Source organism: Stylophora pistillata, chromosome 2, assembly GCF_964205215.1.
Source record: "Stylophora pistillata chromosome 2, jaStyPist1.2, whole genome shotgun sequence".
Classification (NCBI taxonomy): Eukaryota; Metazoa; Cnidaria; class Anthozoa; order Scleractinia; family Pocilloporidae; genus Stylophora; species Stylophora pistillata.
This window is the reverse complement of record NC_142520.1, coordinates 52,930,780-52,952,377: the sequence shown is the minus strand read 5'-3', so window position 1 is coordinate 52,952,377 and position 21,598 is coordinate 52,930,780. Positions and strand designations below refer to the sequence as shown.

The 21,598-nt window shown below is 38.8% G+C and overlaps 3 protein-coding genes across 7 annotated transcripts in view; 1 reads left to right on the top strand and 2 right to left on the bottom strand.

Moving 5' to 3' along the window:
* LOC148740310 (uncharacterized) overlaps positions 1 to 4,631 on the bottom strand; it is a 4,774-nt gene extending 143 nt beyond the window's left edge. The window contains exons 1-8 of the mRNA XM_088750630.1: positions 4,418 to 4,631; positions 4,121 to 4,203; positions 3,631 to 3,751; positions 3,342 to 3,471; positions 2,419 to 2,736; positions 1,726 to 1,899; positions 1,581 to 1,645; positions 1 to 1,334 (exon numbers count right to left, since the gene is read on the bottom strand). The exon at positions 1 to 1,334 is cut by the window's left edge and continues 143 nt beyond it. Of these exons, the coding sequence (XP_088606756.1) occupies positions 1,323 to 1,334; positions 1,581 to 1,645; positions 1,726 to 1,899; positions 2,419 to 2,626 (459 nt within the window). The 5' untranslated portion in view covers positions 2,627 to 2,736; positions 3,342 to 3,471; positions 3,631 to 3,751; positions 4,121 to 4,203; positions 4,418 to 4,631 and the 3' untranslated portion in view covers positions 1 to 1,322. The remainder of the gene's footprint in view (positions 1,335 to 1,580; positions 1,646 to 1,725; positions 1,900 to 2,418; positions 2,737 to 3,341; positions 3,472 to 3,630; positions 3,752 to 4,120; positions 4,204 to 4,417) is intronic.
* Positions 4,632 to 4,671: 40 nt separating this feature from the next.
* On the bottom strand, positions 4,672 to 13,470 carry LOC148740308 (uncharacterized). Of its 5 annotated transcripts, none has more exons than XM_088750599.1 (8): positions 13,332 to 13,470; positions 12,856 to 12,940; positions 7,188 to 7,309; positions 6,809 to 7,055; positions 6,137 to 6,315; positions 5,602 to 5,698; positions 5,039 to 5,349; positions 4,672 to 4,793 (listed from the first exon to the last, which is right to left on the bottom strand). In XM_088750599.1, the coding sequence occupies exons 5-8, from the start codon at positions 6,304 to 6,306 to the stop codon at positions 4,676 to 4,678; spliced, it is 696 nt and encodes a 231-aa protein (XP_088606725.1). In that variant the 5' UTR covers positions 6,307 to 6,315; positions 6,809 to 7,055; positions 7,188 to 7,309; positions 12,856 to 12,940; positions 13,332 to 13,470; the 3' UTR covers positions 4,672 to 4,675. The 5 variants fall into 5 exon arrangements, with proteins under 5 accessions (XP_088606725.1, XP_088606729.1, XP_088606726.1 ...); XM_088750603.1 differs by having other exon boundaries at positions 6,137 to 6,234; XM_088750600.1 differs by having other exon boundaries at positions 6,809 to 7,043.
* LOC148740309 (uncharacterized) lies at positions 8,013 to 10,656 on the top strand. The gene is made up of 2 exons (XM_088749665.1): positions 8,013 to 9,179; positions 9,811 to 10,656. Exons 1-2 carry the CDS (start codon positions 8,013 to 8,015, stop codon positions 10,654 to 10,656), a joined length of 2,013 nt encoding a protein of 670 aa, XP_088605791.1.
* Positions 13,471 to 21,598: the final 8,128 nt, after the last annotated feature.

The window sequence follows — 21,598 nt, the reverse complement described above, 5'->3', positions numbered from 1 at the left end:
TCATATTGACAAACAAATGACAGTTACATCAATCGACTGATCAATCTGAATACATATTTGCTGACAATTGTCACCTTAATAAAAAAGACGTTTTTTCAATGCCATTACTTGCATTTACTAAAAAAGAAAATGACGTCTCGCAAATACCACCTTAACTCTTTGGTAATCTGATATTACGGTTTAGTAGTACCACTATATAGAATCACTTACAGACAGAAAATGTGCGAGGTTAAGGAATTCGTAGGAAGTCATATCGTTTCAAAAAATAACTATTTGGGTACATCTCGGTGTACACTATAAAACACCGGGATAAGCTCCGGCCTGATGGGCATCTTGGCTCGAACGTGAACTTTACGTTACCTAATTTAAATTTCTAAATGTCTACAATTGTTAAATTGCCAAACGTGCTGTTATTAAGGGTTGCAATATCTTCAAAACGTGCTACAAACGGAGGAGCTAATTTATCAGTGGTGACAATAGCTGCTCCGTAGGGAGGGGTGACTGTGCGAGTCGATAGCCGCGACAGTGCCAATTGTTGGCTGACCAGAAAAGTCACAGTCTTGCCATCATAAATAAATATCGAAGCACAGCGCTTGTTCTGTCTCGCTAGCCGGCGAAGTTGCTCCTCTACGGTGGACAGGCTGTGCTGATCACATACCCTAACAGGGTATGTCTGTCCAAGTTTAACAGTGGCATTACGGTGGACAAGCTGTGCTGATCACATACCCTAACAGGGTATGTCTGTGCAAGTTTAACAGTGGCATATCTGCTGAATCATTGACCAGCTTCGGCGGCATTCAGGTATCCATGTGGCAATGAATGACGGGAATTGTCATACAACACGTTTCCAAGACGCATGCACAAGTAAAGAAACTTTGTCCAATCTGAGGGCAGGTCAGGTTTGCAAGCGGAAGCGAAATGTCGACTGTTAGGAACGTGTGAGCGACTGCTAAAGAAATCAGACTACAGGCATTGCTTCCATTGCGACCATCGATACTAGTCTGGCAAAATTCTGGGGGGAACATCCAACTGTACACGTCACCATCGACCAGGGAAACAGGTTCAACTTGTCTGGAAGGTTCTGTCACAATATCGTCACCCAGTTCCGCCCCAATGTCATCCCACTCTGGTTCACTCGAGGTAGACTCCTCATCATCATCTCCAAAATGTTGATTGTTGCTGTCAGCGAATTCAAACTCACTAGAATCACCTTTTGTAGCCGCTTTAAACATGGCAACTCCTTGGGCGATTTGTGCCTTAGCAAAGTCCAAACCTTTTCGTGCTAATGAGATCTTTCCGCGCACAGCAAGGGACTCTGTGCCTTAACGGCCCTCCTGAAAAAGAAGCCAAAATATCATTCAGTCTGTCTTTACTTAGTCCATGTGTTTTTATATGCAACAATTCAAATTTACAATATATTTCTGGGTATATGAATATGGACGGAAACGTGTGCATGTACGTTTGCGTGATTGCCCTTGCAGACCACTAGCTTAGCTGGAACAAAACCTGGCAGAGATTAACTAAAGGTTGATCTAACGTTGGGAGAGAAGAATCAAAGGTAATGTCAGAGGCACACCTACCGAGCTACCTTCAGAGGAGGAAACTGGCCCACTTGCCTCGTCCAATGAACAATCTTCATTACATTCTAAAAATTGAAGAGTACATTGATTTAATAACATGCAACATTCATTATTTTGCACCAAAATGGAAATGCTGTTCGCATACCTGACAAAACTGCTTTCAGACTTTCAATTGTTGATAAGATTTCTGGAATAACAGTGTCCTTGTAGAACTTCAAAAATCCAGTCATCTCTTTTTCCAAAAGTAGCTTCTCCTCTGTCAACCTTCTGCCCTCCAGATACTTCTCCACAACTTGTTTCTTAGTACGTAGAGGCATTTCTACAAAAAAAAATAAAATAAAAATATAGAAAATAAAAAAGAAAGACATCCAAAATCTAATGAAGACATTAGTTTGTTAAAACTGATATCCAAATATGGCGTCCTTAAATCGTGCACGATTGCAAAGCAAGTCATAATTTATCACAGCGTAAAAGTGTCATCACAGGGTACAAAGAAGTTCAATTTTCCAGCTTGCCCGAATTTCCCCCATAATAATCTCCCTAAAAACTTTCACTTCCCTTCAGGCATGTTGTGGGTAAAATCCACTGACCCAACAGCAACATCGCGTGACTAGCCTGGGGCTATAGGACACCAACTTCTTTGTACCCTGTGTCGCCACATGCTAATCATCATCTTAAAATCAAATGGGACTCATTAACATCATTTTGGGGGTGTTTGCAGTTTAAACCAAACTCATGCATTTCGTGTTCTTTCTTTTCACAAGTTTTCACAATACAGTCATAGAAACATGAATATATTCAAATATAAAATATATACACTACATTGTAATTTATTTACCACCATTCTGATCATGTATAGCCCACGGAAAGTTGTTGTCAAGGGCATCTGCAATTTCCACTTTACAATCTGTGGTAGTGTAGTGTCGCGAAGTCTTTAACTGGAACGGAACAGACTCAAATATACAAGAAGAGTTTACACCCAAAGTAGTCAGATCCAACGTATCTAAAACGTCCTTGGGCTTAGCAGCCAAGCCTGCAATATCCATGGATACCCGGATATGACAAGCAAGACCATTGTACTCTGAAATAAGCCTTGCAAGGTCTGATTTTTCTTCAGTGATCTTTTTGCGTAAGCGATGACGTTGTTTTGAAGTATCTAGGGAAAATACAATTGTACCAAACAGGAGAAAATAGGCAAATTATGTCAGTAAAATAATTTATTAATCATCTGTCCTTATCATGCCATAGTCACATAGGCCCTCACTGTCTTGCTCCAGCAATTTACTAGTTCAGTCATCGTCATTTTCCCCAGGTCTGACGTAAGCACTACATAATGAATTAGTTCTTTTTTCATCTCATCCAAGTTCAGGTAGGCCTTCAGCTTACAGAGCATAATAGTAACATCCAAGGTGTGGTCCTCCTTCTGGCAGGCAGTCGTATTGCATTGTTATTAACTGTGTCTGTTTATGCAGTCATAACCCCATCCACCTACAGAATAGCCAGAGCCCCTATTTGCCAGCTTGTTCAGAGTTCCTGTCAGCGCCTTTGCAGCTACTGTAGCAGTCACAGGACCTGAATACTAATGTAACTCAACCTGACAGCCATTCCCCTACTTAACTATTGCCCACTTCCCACGAGTGAGGACGTTAGGGGTTGGTCTTTTGGGAAGCATCTTAATCAATAAAGATGGAATAGTGAAGCATGACTAAATACACATATTGATGACCAAAAGGCATATAATGAATAAGGAAATAAACTAACCTGCTAGTCAATTGATATTTTTCAATCCCTGGTTTATAGAAGAGGCCATAATTATATTCAATGTTCTGATGAAGTTCAAACGATTTCTGAATAGCAGCCCCACCTTCCTATGAAGATTTCCTGTCAAGTTCTGAAAATTAACAAGATAGTGCTCATCAATCAACTGGTTTTGCAGACAGGATGCAAGTTTAAATTCTTCAACTCAAACAGCATTAAACTGTAAATGGAAAATCAGGACCAAAAATCTTAGCACAAATCACTACTCAAATAATAAATTTCCCAAAAGTACTTTTAGCATGATCTCTGACTTCCGATGTCCAAACGTCAAGATTACAAGATTCAACATCTACTCCAAGTTCTCTAGCCAATGCATAGAAATCTTGACAATGCTGTTTCAGGTCCTTTTTTACCTGTGCATTATAAAATAAATACATATTAAAAATAAATACCATGTGATGCTTCCACTGATTTTTGTAATTATATCAAGAAAAATGTTTCATGACAAAACATAAACAATTTCGTCTACATTCACAGCATAATGGGGAAAAAGTTAAAAAATAATAATTAACATAAATATAATTAACAATTATTCCACGAGCGCGCGTTGGATATGAGATGATAGATAGCCAATGAGGCGTGTAGCGCCGAGTTGGCTATAATCATCTCATATCCAACAAGCGCGAGTGGAATAATTGTTTTATTAAAAACGTTAAATTAAATTATTAAATTTTATTAAATTTTTAGCTCCCTTTTAATTTTAAGCTGCCACGTACGCTTACCATATTTGTAGATTATGGTATATTGGCTGATATACCATAATGGCTAAGCCAATAAAAAGTCTTGAATTGCATTATCCAATGATCTAGTTTTTAATAATAACAAGTATAAAATGCATGATTCTAATATTATAAAAAATATTATTTAACTGTTATTAAAATAATGCTCATTCACACATCTTCAAATCATTTTTAACTCATGATATCAGAGTTGAGTCAAGCAAACTGTCACTGTGCTACGAATGCAAATGACCTTTGCAAATCTTTTACATAACAAATCAGCCAGGTTAAGAATTTTACCGGAATTCCAAGCAATAGCATCTTCAGTCAACAACTCCTCTCTTCCAGAAAAAAAAAGGAAAAAATTAATGACAACAATGATTTCATTAGAATAATCAAAAGATTTAACATTATAGCATATATTATGTCAGCATTCCTTCATGCTTAGGGAAATGAATGGGAAGGAGGTTGTACTGCAAATAACACTATTGAGTTAGAAATTTACCAACAGTTAATTTATGATCATTTAGAAGTCAAATAAAGATATATATACAACCTTCAGGGCACATGTGCTTTGATGTTGATCCACAGCGTGATACATAGCTGTTTATCTGTTCTACTTCTTCTCCTGTAGAGCAAGCAGCCCCCTCCTGCCACCACCCCCCCCCCAAAGAACCTAGCATGTGTAATGCAAAATATTCCTTTAGAATGTAACATCTATTTTTTAATTTGCTCAAGTTAAATTCAGATTAAAATAAATCTTACATGGTTGGGTTCATTGTGGAAGCAAACATCTACTTTAATAATATCCTTTATTTACTTTTCCTCAAAATATATAAATTTCTCCTTACTCTATAAGTGTCAAAACAAGTAGGAGCCACCCACAATGTTTAGATTAGATACTATGAATGAAAAGTGTACCTGACAGGACCAACTGACAATGCTGGTTTCATTTTTGATGCATTCTGGGGATCTTTTATCATCAGCCATGGCCAGTATTTGCAGACAACATCTTCCCAAAAGTATGTTACTTTTCTAGGAATCATGTACTGAATTTGAATATAATGAGAATAACCATACACTTCACCATAAAACATGTTCACTGCTCGTTGCGCAGTCCCATGTCGGCAGCCAGTAATGGTCAGCCCAGTCTCATCAAGACACTTTTTTTTCTTGAGGGTGTTTCTTGCTGCATGCCAGTGGGACTCACCACAAGTGTTATTACCAGTTTCCTTTTATAAAAAATTGGACAATATAGTAAAAACTAAGGCACAATTTACAAAGAGTAATACAAGTAATACAAAAGCTTTTATCATACATTAATTAATGTCAGAGATTAATGTCATAGCATACATTTGCCTAGCAAAAAAAACATTGATATCTCTGTTTATCAATGGCAGGGACATAACTGCAATGGGAAAGAATAAATTTATTTATAAACATAAAAGAGGATACCAACAAAACCAAGAGTAAAAAAAACTTACATACTGATTTGTATTCTTGTAAACTTTAGCTAGATGATTATCAACTTTATCATTGCTTAAAATGAATGTTTCACTATAATAGGAATCTCGATTTCTCCTAAAAACATAAAAAAAAAATTACAAAACAGGGTGGCAGGAGAGTAAAATTAAATTATAGTTATTTAAAAAGGAAAGGATTGGATGTTTTACCTCAATTTTAATTGCATAATGAAAAATAATCAAAACCTATAAGAAATTACTTACATGCGTATAAGGAGGGAGAAAAAAATCAAGAAAATACTTGTCTATTATCAATTACAATTTGGAACATTAATTTAATACAACAAAATAGCTTATGGCTTTCAAAAAATAACAAAAACTTTCATCATTAGCTCTCCAAGTGAGAAGCGATGCATAAAAGATAAAAGAGGTGCAACTTTGAGATGCTACTTCAATGTTACCCACCACCTGGAAACAAGGCCATTAATAATTGTTGTCCTTATTTAGGAGAAACAATTACATACATTAAATGCACGTTAAATGACAGGTTACTTACTCTCCAGCTGACTTGTAACGATACAACTTGGCATTGCCATCCACATGGGCTGAGTGCTGGTAGGTAGCACAGGCTGGGCATACCATAAAGTCCTTGAACTGAAGCAAATTAATCTCATGGTTGCAGAACTTCCATTCTTTAAATGCAATACTAAATGCAGAGTCATTCATAACACCAACCTAAGAATTAGATGTAAAAGATGAAAGAATAACATAAACTGATAAATACATTTCATAATCTCTGATGGGTATGTTTGCAACACTTTCAACACAGATTACTTGATGGAGAGGCATTGACTAGTTTGATTCACTGTAAAAAAAGCTAAATTTTGTTAAATGTATGAGTCAATTATAGGATACCAGGTATCACTCTTGGAGTAGGGGATGGAGATTCTAAAATCGCACTCCTTTGAAAGGAACAAAATGTATTTGAAAATATTTGGTCTTTTTAGTAGAGGACCTTACCAAAAGAGAATCATGGGATTTTTTTTATGAGTGGGTTGCTGGCTGGCTTGGGACGGAAAATGGACACACAATTTAAATTTACATTTAAATTTTTTAACAAAAAAATGTAAAAGGTAGAAAGCATTAACTATGTGTATATAAATTTAACCTTTTAAAAATATTTGAACAGAAATGACCATTTTGTACACTTTATAGCATTGTAACCTACCCTTCCTCTTAAAATAGAGAAATCTTCGAAAGATCTGAGAAAACCACTTTCAGATGATCCAGGGAGGTGCTTTTGAAGTAAATCCCACTTGGTGAGAAGATCTTGAAAAGGTATTGGGTATTTGCTAAAGTAGCAGGCCAATACCCTTCACTCACAAGTTGATTTACATCGAGTGGATCAACGGAATATTGACAACAGCTGCAGCAATAGACAGCAACATTTAAATCAAACCTTCCTATGGAAAAGACTAAAAGAAAACAGACAAAAATAGTTTTCTCTATCACTACAGACAACTGCAATACATACAACTTAACTGATGTGAAGGCTAAATGGTCAATTTGTGTTAAAAAAATTGAAATTATAGGTAAAAATACTGTACCATTAGCAGTGACAGCAATACATCCTTTATTGGTTAAAGAGACTGGCTCAAAGGAATCAACAGCCTTGCATACAGCACATAATTATATTGTAGACTGAATTGACACTGTAGCAGACATCGCACTGTTAATTGAAAGCAAGTAAGCAAAAGAAACACCTATTCAGTAAGTGAAAATAAAAGCAACAGAAATGGAAAATTTTCTCATCATATGAGGGGGATACATGCAAATAGCAGGTACTACAACCAGAAACACCAGAACATCAACTAACAACAAGGTTAGTTTAGGGTTAGAAATAGGGCTACAACTGACAGTTAGTGGTTAACGCAATTAAAGGTTAGCGGCTGGTGTTTTGGGTGGGTAGGGTTTCACTTAGCTTTTTTAAGAGTATTCTGGGTTTTATGTAGTCTCCCTCGCAGCCGTTTTTTTTGGATGTCACGCAACGCTCCCCCAAATGAAAGGCTGCTGACAACCGAACTACATGCCTTTCTCATTGTCCTTGCGGTTTGGTCGCAGTCTATTGAACAGACCAATCACATACCAGAAAATCTGAATGACGTAAGGTTTCACGCGAAAATGTGGATGTTGGGAGAAACACTGAAGAAATTTGTCGATGAGAGCTCAAAATGTTTCACATGTTCATTGTTGTGCCCTGGTAAAGATAGAGTATATATTTTTGGGAAAACTTCTCACAATTTCATTGAAATTATAGAATCTACGCTTAACCTAGATGTCAACTGCTACGCCAACGACACGAACGCATGATAGTTTGAGCGGTTGTTCAAGTTTCAGTGAGCAACTGAGAAAGTAAGGGGGAGGATTACAAGATGGCGGTCGGACGCTGGTCGTTTGCGCTCTCTCGTTATTTATGTATTCTGTTTCTGCTCTCAATTATCATCTTTTCGTTACGCGTTTGTCGTGTATCTAATCCTGCTGCGGCTCTCCTGGTTGCGTTTAATGGTGACAGGCTCAACGTTTCATCTCGAAACCACTGTTCCAGTCGTCACTACAGCACAAGTCCATCAACTCCGCCATTTTGGAAGGCAAGAGTCGGACTTAAACTCGTCAAGCTTTCTTTGTGTGCAGGTTATTTGGTTCTACTGTCTGGTGATGTTAGTCTTAACCCTGGGCCTGTTAATGGTCTGGATGACGTTGTTAAACTCCGTGGACTCAAGTTTATTCACCAAAACATACAAAGCCTTGGCGATAAAATTGATCAGCTTCGCCTACTGTTACAAGAACTCCAGTCAGGCATACAAATAATTACTCTGTCTGAGACCTGGATCAAGGCCGACAGGAGTGACAGTGAATATGAAATACCGGGTTATAAACTTTTTCGGAAGGACAGAAAGGGAAATCATGGCGGCGTTGCGGTTTTTGTTCATGACGAGTTAGTGGCTACGCGAAGGGATGATCTTGAATTGGACACCACAGAAGGAATGTGGCTGGAAATTGCTGTTCCTAAATCACGCAGCTTTCTTGTTGAAAATTTTTACAGACCCGATCGTACCTCGCGGTATTACGATAAGGACTTTATGGTAAAGCTGAACGGTATCTTAGATACTGCTTCAGCTGAGGGCAAAGAGATGCTACTTTTTGGTGACTTCAACTGTTGTTTTATGTCTAGTCACCGAAATGACTCCGATTGTAAACAACTTAAATCGCTATTCAGGAGTTTAAATATCAAGCAGCTAATCGACCAGCCCACAAGGATTCCTAAAAACTCTAAGTCACTTATTGATTTAGTCGCTGTCAGTTGCCCGCAAAATGTGTGTGAGTCGGGGGTAGTTTCCACTCATTTAAGTGACCATGAACTGGTTTATTGTGAGCGTAAATTAAACTGGAAAAGAGCACCTTCCCAAGTCAAGACCTTCCAAAATTATGCGCATTTCAATGTTGACGCTTTTCGCAAAGACCTGAAGGGTGTTACCTGGAACTCTGCTCCTGGTCCCGATGGACCTGCCATTGTTAATGATCTCTGGCATGACTTTAAAGTGCACCTAGACCCAAAATTTTTTTTCGCTTAACGAAATAAGCTTATTTTTTGGAGTATTTCTGTGCAAAAATTTTTTAATTTGGTCAAATCTTTAATTTTCTATGCCCAGTCAAAATACGGAAAATCGGCCGCCATCTTGCCCCACGACCGAGTTTAAAGAAGAATGGCTCTAGCGGGTAATGTGACGTCAAATCGAGAACACGAAAGTCTGCATCTCACACATTTTCACTTGTTTGGGAAGATTGTCGTCGATATTGTCCGAAATATGCCGACTAGGTGTGTTGTATGAAGAATGTATGAAGCGCGATACCCTCTTGCAAATTTCGCACGTTGCTGCATCCTTCTACAACACACTTAGTCGGCATATTTTCGGACAATTATCGACTACAACCTTCCCAAACAAGTGAAAATGTGTGAAATGCAGACTTTCGTGTTCTCGATTTGACGTCACATTACCCACTAGAGCCATTCCTCTTTAAACTCGGTCATGGGGCAAGATGGCGGCCGATTTTCCGTATTTTGACTGGGCATAGAAAATTGAAGATTTGAGCAAATAAAAAAATTTTTGCGCAGAAATACTCAAAATAATAAGCTTCCTTCGTTAAGCGAAAAAAATTTTTTGGGTATAGGTGCACTTTAAGCGAAAATTTGTCACGATTGCTGATCGTCATGCACCACTGACGCAGCGCCGCGTGCGCGGCATTGACAATTGTCCCTGGCTAAACAAGAGCATAAAGGTGACTATGCACCAGCGTAATTATTTTCACAAAAAAGCAATCAAGAGTAATGCCTCAGAAGATTGGGCAAACTACCGCCATTTTCGCAATCGTGTGACAAATGAAATAAGGTCAGCGAAAGCGTCTTACAATAAACGGCTCATCGAGGAAAGTGGTGGCGATTACAGATTGTTTTGGAAGACGACGAAGAAAATCCTACCGGGTGAAAAGAAAGCTACTTCTCCGAACATCAAAGTAGACGGCGCTATCTCTTCTGACAAACATTGCATTGCCAACGCATTTAACAAGTTTTTCGCATCTGCAGCAAGCAAATTGATGGCCACCTTACGGAAAACTTGTGGTCATAAACAACGTTATTCCGTTACTCCTGCCTGTCAGTATCCGCCGTTTAATTTTCTTGAGATCTCTGGGGAGTTTGTTATGTCTCAACTACGTAGCCTGAAATCTGGGAAGGCCGTGGGTTTGGACCGCATACCGGCTCGCCTGTTAAAAGATTCTGCGGACATTGTAGCTAAGCCTGTGGCGTTTATTATCAACACCTCGTTGCGTACTGCCCAAGTTCCTAGTGATTGGAAATCCGCACGGGTCATTCCACTTTTTAAGAAAGGAAAGGCTGATGAGATGGACAATTATCGCCCGATTTCCGTTTTACCTGTTTTATCTAAGGTTTTAGAACGGGCTGTACATATCCAACTCTACAAATATCTCCAGCAAAACAAGATTTTGAGCCCTTATTAGTGCGGGTTTCGGAAGTATCACCCGACAGAATTCGCTGCTCTTAGTTTTTCTGATAATATTCGAAGGAACATGGATCAAGGTCAATTAACTGGTGCTGTGTTTATTGACCTTCGCAAAGCTTTTGACACTGTGAATCATGCGGTACTTCTGGACAAGCTTTCCAATTTGGGGATTTTGGATAAAGAGCATGGCTGGTTTACGGATTACCTGTCGAACCGCACCCAAGTTGTAGAGTTTCAAGGGGTGACTTCTACTTCAGAAGCCGTCTCTACTGGAGTGCCTCAGGGTTCTATTCTCGGGCCACTATTGTTTATTCTACACATTAATGATTTACAGGAAGTAGTGTCCGATTGCAATATTCTGATGTACGCCGATGACACTGTTCTATACTGTTCATCCTCTCAAGCCTCTGTAATTCAAGACAAGCTGAATGCTGAACTGTCTAAAATTGATGACTGGCTTTCTTTTAATAGTCTGTTTGTTAATGTAACAAAAACTGAAGCTATGCTTTTTGGAACCGCCCCTAGACTATCTGCTGTTAACTCCTTTTCTATTATTTTAAATAACAATGTAATTATGCGGGTTTTTCATTTTACTTATCTAGGCATAGTTTTTGATGACCGCCTTAGCTGGAATGAGCAAATAAAGCACCTAATTTCGAAGGCGGGAAAATGCATAGGAATGCTCGGCAGGCTTCGTAGAAGCCTTTCTAGAGAGAGTGCAAATGTAGTGTATTGTAGTCTAATTAGGCCTATTTTAGAGTACTGTGTATGCGTGTGGGGCTGTTGCGGGGAAGGTCGCAAACAAGACCTTGAAGCCCTCCAAAACCGGGCTGCTAAGATAGTGGCTAGAACTGTGTGCAGCAAGCAGGCAATGGACGTTCTGAAATGGCCCACGTTGGAGGAGCGCCGACGTAAATCTGTCTTTAAACTCGTTAAGAAATGCCTGCAAGGTCAATGTCCCCAGTATTTTAAACAATATTTTAAACGTAATAATACAATCCATGCGCGTGCTACTAGACAAAGCAACCTCTTACATCCGCCTGCTGTGAGAACTGAGATTGCAAAAAGATCCTTCTATTATTATGGTTGCCCTCTTTTTAACGAATTATCTTAATGATATTTCGTGTTATACATCTTTTAATCTTTTACTTGTAAATAGTTCTCTATTTATATTATTTCCTGTTTTAGTGTAATGTTTTAATGTTGTTGCTCAGGGCTCCCATTGATAACAGACAGCTTTTTGCGTCTGAAGGGGCTACCCTGAGCCTTATAAATTAATAAAGGTTTTCACTTTCACAAGTAGAAGAAGCCAAAAACTGAACGGAAACTCTTTATTCGCACTATTTCAAGAGGTTACTACAGATTATAAAAGTCAGAATATATAAGAAACAGTAGATTACATCAATAATCAAAAGGAAATGTAAGACGCCTTTCAATCTAGGCCAAGGGCTAAATGCTTGCTTCGACCTACAGATGGAGATCAGGAGGAAAAAAGCGCATCCTTGCTGTCAACAAACCGGGCGAAGCTTCAAGAACACTGCAATTTAGGTCGGCCAACATCTCCTACACTACTTGTACTTCTTCATTTGCCATTCCGCTGTTAGCTGGAGCAAACCCGATAAGTTACGTTCGTGGCTTCTTATCACCGGTATAGGAAATCGGCCTGAATTATTGAGTGTTTCCACACGTTGGTACAACGCAACAACCATAACAATAGTATGACCACTTTTATCGATAACATGGTCAAACACGAGCGGGAGTGCTTGATATACTAACGATTTCCCGGATCCTGTAGGCAACTTAACAAAAACATCTTCTTTCTCGACTAAAACTTTTTTAATTGCAAGCTTCTGGTGAGCTTTAGGCTCGAAAATTTTGAACTTTGACGACGCTTTGCGAAAAGCTCTTTCAAACACCGCCATTTGTCTTGTGTTTTCCACATGAGGATCGCGATAGAAAACGATATCTGATTGGATGAGTCTCAAAAGGTGAGTCTGGCGCAAAAAGGTTCCCAAAAATGGAACCCGAGCTGTAATTGGCCAATTTGGAGAAAGGAATGTAGTTCGGTTGTCAGCAGCCATTCTTTTGGGGGAGCGTTGCGTGACATCCAAAAAAAACGGCTGCGGGGGAGACTAGGTTTTATGAGGTGTTCCTGATTTTAGTACATGCCCATACAAACTTCTAACTGAAATCATACCTTTTCAAATATATACCCACACGAGGGTGTAGTAACAGGTAATCTCTTTTATTAAATCTTGAGGCACTTCAATAACCACTTGACCCTGTTTAAAGTAAACAATGCCATGTTTTTGTATAATCCATATCTTGGAATTCTTATTCTTTCATGTACACGAACCAACAGCCTTTAATGAGAGCCCTTTTAGGCTGGGCCTTCCCATATAGTCCACAATATATAGGAAGTAGCCCATCCGGAGGCAGTAACAAGAAGTAATGGTCATTTACAAATCTATAAACACAAACCCAAGAAATATATTGAAGATTTCAAACTAAAATATAATTATGTAAAATTTGGTTACATTTAAACATTAAACATTACATACATATATCCATGAACATACATACTTTATTGACTTTTCCCGAGGGGGCTTTTCAAAGACAATATTGCTATTTACAATTAAAAATAAGAATGACTAAAATAAGGTTCTAACTTACCTACTGTTGTTAAGTTTCCTTCCCCGTCTAAAGACACTGATGGTGCCACAGGTTTAAAAAACCCTTCATGATAGATTTCTCTATCATGAAAAGGATTTCTTCTGTGCACATCATTGTCACACTTTTCACACATAATCTCTTTCAAGCCACACTGCCGACAAGGGACAAGAGATTGCTCTTTCTTGCAGTGTACACAGGGAGCTGATGGTAGAAGGGGCTCCAACTCTAACAGTGACTTCATAATTTGAAGTCTTTTGTTGGCCCAGCTTTTGCCTAGATCCTCAATCCTTGAAGTCCAACTCTTCCGGATTGTTGGAGGCTTGGTATAAGTCGCACATTCTTCAATAAGTTGATCTAAATCTACAAAAATATTTGTATAAACACAACATGACATAAAACACAACATATAACATAAAGCAAAACAAAATAGACATGATATAACACAACACAACATAACATGTTTATTTCGTAACTATAAGACCTTTAAATAATGTTTATTTAAATGTATATTTAGATTACGAGGTAAAGATTTCTATCATCACCTTTGATAGTTGATGAGGGCATCACCAGAATTGACTATCAAGTGATAATTGTGAGCAAATAATTTTATTTGTTTTAGTATAAATCTCACAATCCTTCAAAACTGAGAAACAAAACTATCACATCTCCATGTGAGACACAAAATGCAACAGAAAGAAACAGCCACCATTTTGTAGAGAATCACTACCCACTTTCTATCACAGAATAAAACTAGGCAGCAGGTAGCATAGCCAACCAGAGAAACGCATTCGTGATAGATAAATACACATAGACAAATTTTAAAAGTAACTTTAGAGCCAAGGTTAATATAATAAAATTCATTAAACTCGTATAACAAAAGAGTAAAAATTGATGCAAGTAAATGTTTTCATTTAAATGCTTGCAATGAAGAAAATATTTAGTTTGATCAAAATGCTAAATAAGCTTGACGAACGTATACATGTAGCAGTACCATCTGAAAAATTATCCGTATACAAGTCTTCTAAATCCTCTCTAGGACTATCCGAGAAATCCACAACGTGGGCAATTGGAGAAGCTAAAAATAAAATCGAATATAGATAATGAGCAGAAGGGCAAAATTACCTAATCAATTCCGATTGATTTATAACCTTTTACCTTTACATCTAACTTGACATAACATGTCAACAACTAGACTCACCAGGAACAGCCGTGGTAGTACTGCTTGGTCGATTTTTTCTTCGTCGATATTTGGAGTACTTCGATCGTTCGCCTGTAAAATTATGGGTTTCTGCTGAAAACGGTAATTAATGCGGTTTCTTTTTCTTTTTTTTTCGAGGCAAGTAGACACTCTGCCTCAGCCACAAGAGTCGCTAAATCAAGCTTTTGTTTTTTCTTTTTCTCGCGTTGGAAATTAACTAAGCGTTCAGCCATTTAGCACGGAAATGCTTGTAAAAGTAGAGAGACTAAGAAATATTATGCGAGACAGCCGCCATTTTGCTTTACACAGCAAGCGCGACAAATGGGACCTGGGTATGACGGACAGGAATGAACCGGAGAATGATCACAACAATCATTTTCGGACGTGCATGTGGTCAATTGAATCCTATTGATCATTTCTCACCGGGAACGGGCTTCGCTCAAGGTCTCATATTTTCGAAGAATTGCTTGAACAGAAGCGCTACCATTGAAGGTCTCCTCATAGGTTATCAAAACATTCTCTTGGCTTCCTTATCAGCATTGAAACATCCTCTACAAACTCTGAGATCAGTAGAATCCTCATTCCCTGATTATAAATTCAACAATTTGATTACAAAATACAAAGAGTACAGGAAGTTCTCTTGAACCATGTAAAAAGAAAGAAAAAAAACAACAGAATTTGTCGTGGTATCATTACTTTCTCAATTAACCCAGTGTTATAGTTAGGTAGTGATGTAAATATGTAGTAAAGCTGATAAGTAAGTTATCAAGTTATTTTTTATTTCTATCTGTCACCACAAGGTAAGATATAGTTTACGGAGGGGCGTATCAGAAAGAGGACAATACATTTGGGGTCTGGTTTCATTTATTTATTAACCTGTTCATCTATCATTAAATTATTTCTTCCACAGCCAAGGAGTTTATCTGATTCCGCTGAATAAATTACTGTTACCAGACTTGCCAGAACGAATGAATGACCGAGCTGACCAGAAAGTCTGACTGCTCACCGTTAGCATTCATGAGACGGTGTTCGTACTTTCTGTACGACGTTAGCCAGTAAGAATCTCATTTGAGATGATGGACAAAAAGGACTGTGCGACTTAACTCACCTTTCTTCTCTTTCCTGTATTTTTGCTGATAATAAAATCTCTCCGAAGCTCATAGAAGCTCTCCACCACCCACTCCGGCAAAGCGACCAAACCTTTTCCCGCCCTCCCTCACTCGGGAAGCCTTGCTACCTCTCATGACTTGAGAGAAAGTTCTAAGTAATTCGATACTGGGTGTAGCTTTCACTTTAAGCTTGAGAGTCACCGAGTACAGTTTATAACAGATTTCGCCGCTGTTTCCTTCTAAGTTTACCCTCTTTTCAGGTAAGAGATTTGTAGTTTAGATCCTCGCTTGTACTAAGAATGATGAGCGATGCCGTTTGCTTGCAGCATTCCTCAGTGAGGGGCTTATAGTGTTCTTTCACATATTTCAAGATGTTCTTTACGATAATTCGAAAGTGCGATTATCGATTTGTCTTCTGTTTCAGAGGCTTTGAAATAAAAATATCAGGTTAACAGGCAAAGGAAAGAGCTGATCATAAAATAAGATTTTCTGTTTAAGGGGAAGCTTTTGAGGGGAGATTCCTTTAGAGTTTCGAGGAAATTATTCAAGTCAAAGACTAAATACTTCCGTTATCATCTGGCGTCCCAGATCCGAATACTTTGGTAAATTACACTCCACGGTTCAAAATTTTTTTCGAGATAACCTGTTTGAATTGATGTTATTAATCTCACTGATTTCCATGGTATTTACCTGATTTCAACATGAAGATGTTTGGTTTGAATGGTCGAGCGCAAGCAAATATTTGATATTCAGGAATTTCTCAGATGCATGATCACATGACTTGGAATAACCTTTAGCACAAGTGAGCTATTTAAAGACTAAGAAATTGAGCTCCCCCTACGCGTTCGTGGAAATCGAAATCTTCTAAAAATTAGGGAAAGCTCTTTAAATATCACTCCCATTTTATTGAGAACTTGCTGGGTTACGTGAAGGGCGAAAAAATACGATTGCTCTTTTTTTTTTAGAAACCTTTGAACTAGATATTTTTTAATAGTTTCCTAGTTTTCAAAATTTTTTTTCTTTTTTTTTTTTATATAGTTGCTGTGATACCCCTCAAGGTTTTAGCAACTTTAATAAAATTATGTAGATGTAGATGAACTCAGATATTTGTTATTTGCTAACAATCTTTCTTGATGAAACAAAGAAACCACAGCATACATGTAATATGCATTTTAAGCCAAATACTTCCCAGTACCTACTCAATGACTTTGATTATTATAGTTTAGTATATACTAAAACAGTGGATAGTGTTAAAGGCGCGCTCTGATTGGCTAGTCAAACTCCGAATATCCTTTGCTATTTACCTCTGAGCAACTCGGGAAAAAATGGCGTGCCGGTTTGCATCCATGACAAGCGAATAAATCACTCAAATAACGACGAAGCAGTCCCTGAAAACACAGAGAAAGCGACTAAATTTGGTTTGGCCGTGTTTAAAGGTAATGGTAACCGGGAGTTTATAGAAAAAAACCAACGAAAAAGGTTTTGTTTACAAATGCAAATTAATATTGTGTAACCTCACTTGTTCACTTGAAAATCAAAGTTGAATGGTATTTTTTAAAGAATGGTTTCAAAAACAGAAAGAGTTTGGAACACCATTTGAAGAAATGTTGCCCCCAGAGCTAAACAAATGTCTTAGGAAATTTTATCTGTCAGCGAAAAAACGTGACGGCACTTTTTACAACAAAAAATCACTTACTGCGATCCGAGCCGCGTTGGATCGTTACGCGCGGGAAAATGTTGGAATCGTAGCTGGAATTTATGAATTAAAATAAATTTTTGGTGGTGTATATTATCTCACTGGTTTAGTATATACTAAAACAACCATTCACCGAAGTGGAGGTGGTTAGCGGGGGATATTTACATAGATCTTCGAAATCTATCCCACTGCTGCCACCATGTAATATTAAGAAGCAGGACGAGACAAATATAAATGTCAACAGTTTTAATCAAGATGGCGGATCTATCTCAACGTGCTAGTCACGTGATACGTATACATAATCCACAGGGATACCATACTACACCTCCCCTTAAAGCTTTTACAGTAATCAAACAGACAATTATAAATGACATATCAAACAGTATAAGGGTCTACTGTAAACGAAAGCAATGTTCAAATGTTCAACGTTCAAGTGTCCTGAATAAGTCTCTGCGGCGGTTTTACTACTCTCCCTGAGTGCGTCATGTGCACTTTCGGGGTGTCTGGTTCAGCTTTGTAGCAGCTCTCAGTAGGCCTGATCGCAGCTGTGGTCAGGGCTTTGCTGGTGGGCACTTTGGATTTTTTCCTCAGCATTTCTGTCTCAACGTTAGCTTCTGGTTGGGTGTCGGGTGTCTTTGTACAGGTATCTGCTGAAACTAGGGCTGCCCTGTTCCTTCGAAGCTGTGTTCCCTTGTCTGTTTCAACTATGTAGGATCGTGGTGATGAAGATGCCGTTAGGACTCTTCCCATCTGATCTTGATCGCGAATCCAAACTTTCTCTCCGCTCTGAAGTTCTGGTAGGTCTTTTGCCTTGTATCTGCGGTCATGGTTGCTTTTCTGGTTGCTGTGGTAAAGTTCCTCTTTTGCATCTAGTTTTGCCAGGTCTTTCAGTCGTTGGTTTGGTTGTAGATTGTCAGGGAAGGTTGGTAACTGGGTGCGGAGTTGGGGGTTCATCAGAAGTTCGCATGGTGCCAGGCCATTGTGAAGAGGTGCTGTTGGGTATGCTAGAGAACCGAGACAGGGATCATCGTTCTTTTTCAGGATATCCTTGACAGTACGTACCGCTCTCTCTACTTCACCATTTCCTCTTGCGTACATTGGTGAGCTAGTAATATGAGTGAACCTGTAAATACTTGCAAACAGTTGGAAGGATTTACAAGCAAACTGTGGGCCGTTATGGGACACCAGTAAGTCTGGAATTCCGTGAGTTGAAAATATTTCTTTCAGGGCTTTGATTACTGACTCGGACAATTCACTGGGAAGTGCTTTAACTTCAGTCCACCTTGAGTCGTAGTCGACTACAATAAGATATTTCTTTCCCTTTAGATTGAAGAGATCAGCGGCTAGTCTTTCCCATGGCCTGGATGGGAATGACGATGGCATCAGGGGCTCCTTGGGCACTGGTCTGTTCTTAGCGCACATAAAACATTTCGTCACCATGTCTGTTATCGCTGTAGTAATTGCCGGCCACCACACAGACATCTTGCCTCGTGCTTGCGTCTTTGTTATCCCAAGGTGTCCTCGATGTAAGAGGTCAAGTATTTCCAGCCTCATTCCTGCTGGAATCACAATACGGTCATCATATAGTAGAATCTTGTCTATCACAGTTAAATGTTTCTTATTCTCCCAGTATGGACGGAGTATGGTAGATTTTGGCATGTAAGCCGGCCATCCTTCTAGGCAGTACTTCTTGATCATCCTGCATACTTCATCCTGGTCTTGGGCTTCACTGATATCTTGCAGCCGCTTACGCGTTGCTGGAAGCCCTGCTACGATCTGTTGTGTGAAGCTTTCCACTTCCTCCACAAGATCTATGTTCTTCGCGGCTCGGTAAATATCCACCAGTAACCACCTCCACTTCGGTGAATAGTTGTTAATTAGACTCACCATAACAAATCTGACTAGTTGAGTGCATTCATTCAGTATCCAATAGTGTGAATTTCACGCAATAAAATGCACACCCGATTGGCTCGAAATTAACCACTCTCATGCAGACTCAACTAGTATCAAAGTTAAGTCTACTAACTAAACCCATCCTTAAATCTACTCATCAATGCATGGTTTCATGACATGTGCTTTCTCTTCTGTTTCAGAGGCTTTGAAATAAAAATATCAGGTTAACAGGCAAAGGAAAGAGCTGATCATAAAATAAGATTTTCTGTTTAAGGGGAAGCTTTTAAGGGGAGATTCCTTTAGAGTTTCGAGGAAATTATGCAAGTCAAAGACTAAATATGTATGTATCGGACGTGAAAGTGCTGCTATTCTAAATATCCTTTTGATTTGCTTGTGGTTCTTATGGTTCTTGTTCTTATCGCTCCGAACCCATACGGTGAAACCATATGGTATTCTGAAGTTGCTCCCATATGACTATACAGATTGTAGTGTTTCTTTTGGTTTTCTACGAGAAAACCAGCAAAGAAATGGCCATGTGTTCTTCAGTCCATCGTGTTGTGTCCGCCATTTTGGGAACCTTCCTGTCGTGACAAGAACAACGAAGAAAAGGGCCTTTGCTAAAAGTAGGATACCCTACTACAGCAATCACTCCGCGATGTTCAATATTGAAATTCTTTGCTCCCATGGAGATATTCATCCTCATCCTGGTCCGAGCCGTGTAAGTCATCGGAATTATGACGGTAACGTGGCTTATAAAAATCGACATCGCAAACCTGATATATCCGTCTTCTATGCTAATTCAAGAAGCTTAGTTAACAAGATGGTCCTTTTGGAATTGGAAATTGCTACTTATCGTTATGACATTATGGTCTTCACGGAAACCCATTTAGACAGAACAATTATAGACAGCGAATTGTTTCCTTCAAATTACACGGTGTTCAGAAGAGACCGTCCTCACAACGGCCGTAAAGGTGGTGGTGTGTTAATAGCTACGCGGGATACAGTAAAAGTGTTCCAAAGAGAAGATCTTTTATGTGATTCCGAATTACTTTTTGTACACATAATCTTGTTTCAGGAAACAGGAAAGTTAACTTGGGGGTCTTTTATAGGCCACCCAAAAGTGACATTAATCCTCTTCTAGATCTGCAAACAGCCCTAGACATTGTTCTTTCGACACATAACTCTGACCTACTACTCTTGGGAGACTTCAATTTGCCTGAAATAAACTGGGAAACTATCTGTGCCTCAAGGAGTTCAGACTACACCACCCTGTTATGCAAAATTATTAACGACAACTTCCTTACCCAACTGGTCAAGGACTCAACTCGAGAGGAAAGCATCTTAGACCTAGTTCTTGTTTCTTCGCCTGACTTAGTACACGACCTAACGGTTGGTCAACCTTTCTCCGATAACAACTCGATAAATTTTTTTCTATCGAGATCCCCTTGAGGGTATCGTAGGTCCAAGAAATTGGCCTATTCCTTCAGAAAGGCAGATTGGGAACATCTTTGGAATCTCTTGAATTACATCCCTTGGCACTGTGCTTTTCTTGAAGACAACATCGACCTTGTTTGGTCTGCATGGTCGGATCTACTACTATTGGGTGTTGACGAGTGTATTCCAAAACACCAAGTTATGAGATCCACAAATGCACCATGGATTGACAACAACCTTATCAAACTTTGCCAAAAAAAGAAACTACTCTACAAGAGGGCTAAAAAATTGTCTATGGAGTCTCACTGGGTCACTTATCGTAAGTTTAATAATCAGCTAAAAAAGAAATGTAACTCTGCGCGATAGCAGTATATAAACAATTTGACTGAGGAGCTAAAATCGAACACTAGCCCGAAGCCTTTTTGGAATGACGTAAAATGCAAGAGAAAAGGATCAAGCGATCTACTATCCTTGAAAGTAAACGATAAGTTTCTAAATGACGATATTAGTATAGCAAATAGCATGAACCATTATTTTTCGTCTGTATTTACTGTTGAGGACCAAGCTAACATTCCAGTTTTTGATTACGTTACTAACCAGAAATTATGCAGCATTTATTGTTCCCCTGAAGAGATAAAAAAAATGCTGAAAAGTTTAAATATCTATATATCCCCAGGGCCAGACGGCATATCGCCACGGATTCTGAAAGAATGTAGTCAGGTGTTATCATCTCCGTTAGCGTTACTTTTGAATACATCTTTTTCGCTGGGTCAGCTACCAACAATGTGGAAAAATGCCAATATTACACCGGTGTACAGAAAAAGGAATAGGAATCTTAGAGAGAACTATCGACAGACTTCACTAACGTGTATTCTATGCAAAATCGCGGATAAGGTGGTGAGGAATCGAGTCATTGATTTTTGGTCTGATCAAAATC

What these genes read in the sequence shown, in the direction of transcription:
- LOC148740308 (XM_088750599.1), bottom strand. Translation starts at nt 6,306, where the DNA reads ATGAATGACTCTGCATTTAGTATTGCATTTAAAGAATGGAAGTTCTGC. An exon ending in CGTTACAAGTCAGCTGGAGA is followed by an intron (nt 5,699 to 6,136) that starts GTAAGTAACCTG and finishes TTATGTTTTTAG; the next exon opens with GAGAAATCGAGATTCCTATT. An exon ending in ACAAGAATACAAATCAGTAT is followed by an intron (nt 5,350 to 5,601) that starts GTAAGTTTTTTT and finishes TTTTTATAAAAG; the next exon opens with GAAACTGGTAATAACACTTG.
- LOC148740309 (XM_088749665.1), top strand. Translation starts at nt 8,013, where the DNA reads ATGGCGGTCGGACGCTGGTCGTTTGCGCTCTCTCGTTATTTATGTATT. An exon ending in ATCTCTGGCATGACTTTAAA is followed by an intron (nt 9,180 to 9,810) that starts GTGCACCTAGAC and finishes TTTTGGGTATAG; the next exon opens with GTGCACTTTAAGCGAAAATT.